Source organism: Bison bison, unplaced genomic scaffold (assembly GCF_000754665.1).
Source record: "Bison bison bison isolate TAMUID 2011002044 unplaced genomic scaffold, Bison_UMD1.0 scf7180017864471, whole genome shotgun sequence".
In the NCBI taxonomy this organism is placed as follows: domain Eukaryota; kingdom Metazoa; phylum Chordata; class Mammalia; order Artiodactyla; family Bovidae; genus Bison; species Bison bison.
Genome location: NW_011495032.1, coordinates 32,007,446 through 32,015,985, shown reverse-complemented (window position 1 = coordinate 32,015,985; position 8,540 = coordinate 32,007,446). Strand labels below are relative to the sequence as shown.

General features: G+C 40.4%; 1 protein-coding gene across 1 annotated transcript in view; it reads right to left on the bottom strand.

Annotated features, from left to right (window-relative positions):
* Positions 1–8,540, bottom strand: part of UNC80 (unc-80 homolog (C. elegans)) — a 230,278-nt gene that overhangs the window by 37,062 nt on the left and 184,676 nt on the right. Inside the window, 4 exon segments of the mRNA XM_010861283.1 lie at positions 1–121; positions 1,576–1,611; positions 3,124–3,216; positions 6,693–6,863. Coding sequence (XP_010859585.1) covers positions 1–121; positions 1,576–1,611; positions 3,124–3,216; positions 6,693–6,863 — 421 coding nt within the window.

Genomic DNA, 8,540 nt, shown 5'->3' with positions numbered 1-8,540 from the left:
GAACTCTGTTCAGATGTTCAGCAGAGACTCCCGAGGCCGCCTGAACTCCTCCCGAGCGATCCGCTCATCCAGCTCCTCCCTGGGAAGGCCCTGCCCTTCCTCCAGTAAGTGCAGGTTTTCTCTGGGGAAATTATAAAATTATTATTAAAAAGTATGGCAATAAAAATTATTAACTGGGGGTCTGGAAAGGTGTGTGTAGTGGGCAGCTGTGAAAGAAGGGTATCATGTTGAAGAAAAACATGATGTGGTCCCCAAACGTTTTGGCACCAGGATCCGGTTTCATGGAAGGCAATTTTTCCACAGACAGGGTGGGAAGGGAATGGTTTGGGTATGATTCAGGCACACTGCATTTATTCTGCACTTTATTTCTATTATTATTACATCAGCTTCACCTCAGATCATCAGGCATTAGATCCCAGAGGTTGGGGACCCTTGCCTTATATTATACCCAAGTTAATGAAGCAGCAGGGCAGGGCCAAGGAGAAACGCATTGGAAAAATAAAGAAAGTCCATCATTCTGGAAGAGACTATCACCCCAAACTGTAGTGACTTTACATTAGTCACTTCCTGAGGATTTATGCAGAATTAGGATGCCAAGCGTGAATGAAATGAAACCTGATGGAACCATAACCCAGCTTACAAGGCAAATCATTACAAGATGATAGAATTATTAAATAGCACAAAATTAGAGTTATCTTCCTAGAGGGCTGGGATGGAGTGAGAGGTGGGAGGTAGGCTCAAGAGGGAGGGGACATACGTACACCTATGGCTGATTCATGTTGAAGTATGGCAGAAACCAACACAATAATTAATATTCTCCAATTAAAATAAATTTTAAAAAGAGTAAAAATGAAATAAAAAATAAATTAAATTTAGAAAGGAAAAATATATAGGCAATTCTACCCCCCAAAGTATGTTTTAATTCATGATTTTAAAAAGTGTATTACTTAATGTGGCTCATGGTTAAAAAAGTTTAAAACTCACTACCCTGAAGTGTTGTGAGGCTTTCCTTGATTTAACTGGGCAATCTAGGATGAAAGATATGCTTTAATGGGTTGTGAATTTTACTTTTATCATGTAGGAAAAGATTTTAAAAAGACATAATAACTATTAAGCAAATGAGAAAGAACTTCCCTCTCAAAAGAAAGAAGTGTGAACAAAGGCCATGCCCTGGAGAAGCCAGAGGCCATTTGGAGAAGACAGTCAAATAATAAGTAATTGCCCAGTGGGATCTAGCCATTACATGGTTGCTTATAATTGCAAACTATTGGAAACAGCTTAAATAGCCCACAAATAGAGGCTTGACTAACAAATTAGAGTGTATATTTATAATCAGACATATCCAACCATTACACATGAAGGTAAGGCTCTACATTTACTGGCTTGAAAGATGGGTGTGACATGGTGTTGAATAAAACAAGGCAGGTTTCAAAAAGAGTACAGTAGAAGACAATCTATTCACATATAATTATGTGATTATGTATGTTTGTGTAAAAATAAACAATTGGTAGATGCTTTCCAAAATATTAAAGGTGTTTATCTTTTTTTTTTTAAAGTTAGGTTGTCTTTCTGTACCTGATGAAGTGCAGTTTGGTGCCTTGTTCCTGGTACCTGAGAGTCAGAAAAACAGTCTGAGTCACTATCGGAGCAAGAACAGGGGCCCTGTGGTGGGTCCTCTTAAAGACTTTTCCTCATGAGAAGCCTTTGAAGTTACACGTTTTGGTAAGCTCACCATGACACATGTACTAATTCTAAAGTATAAAATCTTGATCTGTCATTCAGCTATCACAGATACTGCAATAATAGCTGCCAGGAAAGCTGTTCCATTGCCAGATAATTTGTAGAAAGACAAATATTGTAAAAACACACCCAAACTCACAGAATGCGGTCTCATGAGGGAAATTTTTGAACTTTAAAGGTAAGGTGAATCTATTTACAATTTTAACATCATGTGCTATATCTTAGGGGACTAGAGGGAAAATTATGGCTGACTTCTTTTCGGTTCTAGAGACTTCTCCTTTTATGAGTGATTGGCAATAGGACTTTAGAAGCCCTCTTTCTCTGTGTACCTTGCATCTAGCCTAGTTGAACATAGCTCAGTATGCTTAGAGAAATCCCTGTGCTTAGTCGCTCAGTCGTGTCTGAGTCTTTGCAACCCCATAGACTGTAGCCTGCCAGGCTCCTCTGTCCATGGGGATTCTCCAGGCAAGGATACTGGAGTGGGTCGATACTGGAGTAATGAGTAAAACTCATTACTCGAAACCCAAAGAATCATTTTTAGTTAATGTGAGACACTGAGACCCGATTTAACACTAGTTTGAAATCTATTTCATTTTTAGCCTAAATATATGATGAGCAGGGAATTTACATAAATAATGATCCACACTTTAAAATGTGCTTCAGAGAGACTAGAAAATTATTTCATTTTTCCTTATGATTATTGTGCTAACTATTCCACACTGGGAAAAGAGAACTTTCTCTTTTTAGAGAAATCTCTTTTTAGATTTGCCCTGTCTTAAATTCTTCCTTGAAAGAAGAAGCTAATTGAACATTTCTTTCTGTCTCAGGGTATTTAGAGGTTAACCTATGCAGAATGAAGCAGGTAAAGTATTAACTAGTCCAGCCAGTATCTTGAGTTACACTAAAACAAGGAAGATGATTAAGTCAACAACCATGAAAGCATCATGTAGGGACCTAAGTCAAAGTTTGGATGAAAGGTCTGCTGAAAATCTGTCCACATGAAAGAAAGTTGACTCTGCACAACTGCCCTGGAATGAGCAACCACCTCTTGGTTATTATTGTTTCATCTGTGTCCAACAAAAAGGCAAATGAAACAGCAGTGGAATCCTTCAAAGACCACCCAGGAGGCAGAGAACATCTTGCATGTTCACACAAACAAAGGAACGCCATTTTTTAAAGATGTCTTATTTCTCTTCATTTATGAAGGTGACACTTTTTTAAAAATGGCCTCAGTATTTTCACGGAACTCTAAACTCTCACCTTCTTTTCTTTGGAGAATGTCTCCCTCAGTATTGACTAGTTTCAGGATTCTTTTCATTCCCAGTGGCTGAGATTCAGGTTGTATGAAACTGAGACCACAGAAGCATAGGGCCAGGGAATTACCTGGTATTCACCCCAGAGGACATGGTGTGGTTGGCTGTGGTGGCCCCTTTATGACCTTGGTCACACCTGCTCATCTGGGGGGCCGTCATGGGCCTGCAACAATGACAGTAACAAACAACACAAGTGGAGACACTTATGAAATCCTCAGGTTATTGCAGCTTATACAAGTTTTCAGTCAGTGTTAGAGTCTTAGAAAGACTTTGGGCTTTTCTGTCACACTCAGGTACTGTCTTTGTTCTGGGAGGCACTTAAATGGGAATACCGATTCCCAAAGGTCTATCAGTGAGATTTAAGGTCTTTTGTTTCTTGGTCCTGAGTAATGAACTAGGACTCCAAGCCAGACATTTATGAAATCAGACTTCTAAGTCTGTTTTGATAAAGTGAAAGTTAAGAATTCACTTTTCAAATCTACAGGTACCAGGAAGTTAGCCATTCTAGACAGTAAGGAAAAAAAAAAAAAAGGATGCACATATCATTTAGGCTACCTACTCCATAATCAACCACTTGATTTTTCTGCAAAACCATCAGAGAAGGAAAGAACCTTTCTAGTGAAAATTACACCTAAGACTACCCAGGGACATGAGTAAATGAATATCTATTTAAGTCAGTAATTTTGATGCTAAGAAATAGATAAGAATCATCTCATTTTACATCTCTGAGTATTACGTTAACTGCCTTTGTGTCATTTGTGACATGGAAGGGAAGATAAGGCTTTTTAAAGCACTTGCTTATATAAACTATTTAAGGTTTGCTTTTATTATGCTCAATTTCTATATCCTGGTTGTGGTTGGCGACTGAACCTTTAATGATAACACCAGACTGTCTCTTTCTTTGCCTTTGCTATAGTGGGCAGAATTTAAAGCTGGCCCCAAGACTTTTGTCCTGCCCTGGTGTTACTCTCATGGTTATCATATGGCAAGAGGGGTATGATCTGTGTAGACCTAATCTTACTGTGCGTGCTTAGTCGTGTCCAACTCTTTACAACCCCATGGATTATAGCCCGCCAAGCTCCTCTGTCCATGGGATCCTCCAGGCAAAAATACTAGTGTGGGTTGCCATGTTCTCCTCCAAGGGATCTTCCTAACTCAGGAACTAAACCTGTGTTTCCCGTGTCTCCAGCAAGGCAGGCAGATTTGTTACACTGAATCACATGCCAGTACTTAAAAGGCAGAAATTTTTCTCTTGCTAGGGGCAGAGATACTTGAAGCCTAAGAAGGACTCAAGGGCATCATTGTCAGCTGGAGGATTGGAGGTTCTAGGTGAGAAGGGAAATCGGTGTCTTCTAAGCAGAGAGTGGCCCCTGGCTGAAGTCAGAAAGGAAAACGGACCTCCAACCCAAAGCTGCCTGGTGCTGGATTCTGCCAAAAACCTTAATGAGCTTAGAAATGGATTTTCCCCCAGAACCTTCCAATAAGAGGTCAGACTAACTGACATCTTGATTTTGGCCTTGGGAGACCCTAAGCAGAATAATCAGCTGAGCTTGCCCCAGGTTTCTGACCTAGAGAACCATGCCATGTGATATTATCTGTCTTAAGCCTCTGAGTTCGTGGTAACATGTTTTGCAACAATGGAAAACTAACACTGATACACTTGTAATACACTTGTTTATGTGTTACTATCTATAGAACTGTTGTTTTTTTCATGAGCTATATAAATTAAGACTGTGAAAGTGAAATGGTATCCTTCTTATTAAATATTTGCTTTCTGTAAAAACAATGAGGCCAGTTTAGTTGTGAATAATTATAACCAACCAGTGAGGCTAGTCGTCCACTCCATCAAAAGAATATTAAGTACACTGGAATATTTAAGACCATGGAATTTTAAATATCAGACCTCCATCCATAATTCTTTGTGGAATTTTGGTTAAGTCAATTTTGGATAAATTAATCGACTTATCCTTATAAAAAGGAATAGAAAACATCATTGGGTATTATGAAGAGCAAGAATCAAGTGGCACTTGGGGAAATTGACTGCTCTTTCCTCTAGTCTCAGGAAGGTGCTCATGACATACCCAGGTAGGTGCAGAAGGAAGCGTGTAAGTCATGTATTTTTCCTTGGGATGTTCTTTCTCCTTGGACTTTCAAAAAACCATCATCAAAGCACTGGGGACCGTTTCTCATGGGATGAGGCAATTTGTCACGCAATGAGGCAATGAGGTCCCTGTTTCATAGCTTCCCATTTCCTCAGTTTAGATACATGTGGGCATTTCAACAGATAGTCTACCCAAAACTTTGGGCTATGTTCTTCTCTAGGCTGGCAATGTAGTGCAAGATTGGGAACTAAATATGGATTGAACTTAATGAATGACAACCTCACGCCCCCTCTCATTTGCTGTTGGAAGTGACTGAGAGATTTCAGCGAGTCCTCCCACTGACTGAGTGAGATGGGGCTGAAGAAGTTGGTACCTTTGATGAGAGTAAACCACAGAATTTTAGGCTAATGATATGGTTAAATGGGATGGAGGAACAAAGACACCAATGCAGAAAGAAGGCTTCCCCATCTCCACCCCTGGGGAGGAACACCTCCTTCCAGCTAATTGTAGACGAAAATGGAAAAGGAAAGCCAGTCACTGTGTAGTTTTCTGCATCTACCATTCCGACTCACCTTATCTTTTGTACACAGACATCCCTCCTCCCCTACTACCCCAAACTCCACCCAGGCCTCATCAGTCCAGCCCTTCCCTGGGCCCCAGGTCACCCAGTTCTTCTGTTTCTGCACCCAAGAATCTTTTGACAGGACTAAATTCTTGGAACTGCTTAGGGTGAACCCTGGTGTCAACTGACCTTTCCATTCCCAAATCCCTCAGTCCCCTCTCTCAGCACTAATGAGTCTTGTCCAATGGAGAATCTACCAACTGAAGCATTAGAATAAAATTTTGTAGTTTATGTCTGTTATGTAGCTTCTGACATTATAGGAAGAAAACCCCAACTCTTTACAAATAGGAAAATAATATAAACACTTAGTTGAAATTGGTGACATTTCATGTTGCATAAAATAAGAGCTAATAAAAATGTGGATCACATTTTCACATTCACTAAATTAGCCCTTTTATGAAAGATTTGTTTACTACTGGGTTAAAACTGCTAGAGAAGCTCAGCAAGCTATGTGCAAATGTGTGTTTAGCAATAACAATACTACTACTAATTATTATTATCATTATTGTTATTATTCAGAGTACTTAGCACTATTTATCCAAACAACTCAGGGAACGTTTGCAGTTTTAGCCATAAAGGGCTGAGTTTGGGTACATGCTCAGTCGCTAAGTTGTGTCTGACTCTTTGTGACCCTGTGGACTGTAGCCCACCAGGCTCCTCTTTCCAAGGAATTTCCCAGGCAAGAATACTGGAGTGGGTTGCCATTTCCTCCTCCAGGGGATCCTCCCAACCCAGGGATCGAACCCAAGTCTCCTGTTTGTCAGGCAGATTCTTTACCATTGAGCCACCTGGGAAACTCCCAAGTTTGAGTAAAAACTTGGATTTAGAGATTTTAGCCATCACTTTTTTTTTTCTTCCTCTTTGTGGTGGATACATGTTGTTTATGGCTGTGGACATTTCTGCCAATGGGATTACCTGGTGAGGACCTCCACACTGTACAAAAGGGCCTGCAGGGAGGTTGCAAGAGCAGCCATGGCGGCAATCTCCTCTCGGGCAGCAGGTACCGTCTCCACCTGTGATGTCTGCCTCTTCAGCTTTTGTAGGTAACATGGCACTAAAGCTTCCAAGACCATCAGCATCTGAAGACTTCAATCAACAGAAAGAAAACCAAATCACGTTTTACATCCTATTTAATATTTTGGAGCATAGAGAAATGAGAAGCCTCTGCTGCTGCTGCTGCTGCTGCTGCTGCTAAGTCACTTCAGTCGTGTCCGACTCTGTGCGACCCCATAGACTGCAGCCCACCAGGCTCCCCCGTCCCTGGGATTTTCCAGGCAAGACACTGGAGTGGGTTGCCATTTCCTTCTCCAATGCATGAAAGTGAAAAGTGAAAGTGAAGTTGCTTGGTCGTGTCCGACTCTTAGCGACCCCACGGACTGCAGCCTACCAGGCTCCTCCACCCATGGGATTCTCCAGGCAAGAGTACTGGAGTGGGGTGCCATTGCCTTCTCCAGAGAAGCCTCTAGAGAGATGAAAAAATCTGAGTCCCCTTCCCACTCCACCCATGTCAAGAGTAATTAAAGCTATTGGAAATATTGACTAACACCAATTAATGAAATAATTAAGCACCCAATGGGTTTCCCAGGTGGCACTAGTGGTAAAGAATCCACCTGCCAATGCAGAAGACATAAGAGACACAGGTTCAATCCCTGGGTTGGGAAGATCCCCTGGAGTAGGAAATGGCAACCCACTCCAGTATTTTGCCTAGACAATTCCATGGACAGAGGAGCCTGGTGAGCTACACTCCAAGGGATATAAGAGTTAACGTATATACAATTGGTTGACAGCATAATAGTGAGTTGGTCAAAAAGTTCGTTTGGGCTTGTCTGTAAACTCTTCCTTTTTGGCCGATCTGATAGAATGGTAATAGGTGGAGTTATTCAGTCGATGTAGAGAAATGAACCTCACAAAATCATCAACAAAGCTTTTATTCAGTAATTTGCCAAGAGTGATTTTCTAGCTGGAACAAATTTGAGACAAGATTAAACTCTTCTTTAGGAGGCTGGCTTCCTAAAGCTTAAGCATTTTTACAGCAAGAATCATGTCTGAAATAGTAATTGTGATGCAGGTCTGAAAAATGCCTGCTTACTAGAATGAATCATTAAAAAGTTCAGCTGTATTTCTATTAAGAGACATGTTAAATATAAGTATACAGAAATGTTGAAGATGACAATAAGAGCAAACACCAAAAGAATGCTGATATAACTATAATGTTAGACAAAACAGACTTCAAGGCAAATAGCATTCCTATAGTTAAAGATGAAAATTTCACAGCTATAAAAAGACATATTACCAGATGTCAGGCTTATGATTAAGCTTATCGTAAGTAAGATCAGTATAATATTGGTTCAAGGATAGACAAATAGATACATGAAATAGAATAAGGAATACAAAACAAATCTGTAGATATTTGATATTTAACAAAAATGGCACTGCAATATGATGGGAAAAGTCCAGTCTTTTCTATAAATGGTGCTGGGTCTGTTGCCTATTAGATATCTCTACAGAAAAAATAAACTTTGACCCTTACTTTACACTGTACCAAAATTAATTCCAGGTGACTTGTTAACCTAAATGTAAATGTAAAGGCAATAAAGCACCTGGCCTGTAAGAGGACACATTTGTAACCTTGGGTTAGCCAAGATTTCATAAGAGGACACAGAACTAAAACATAGGAAAAAGGTGATACATTGGTGCCAGGGACCAGCCCCAGCTGATCCAGGGTATTCGAAGGAGAGACGGCCTAGGCGACTATTTATATGC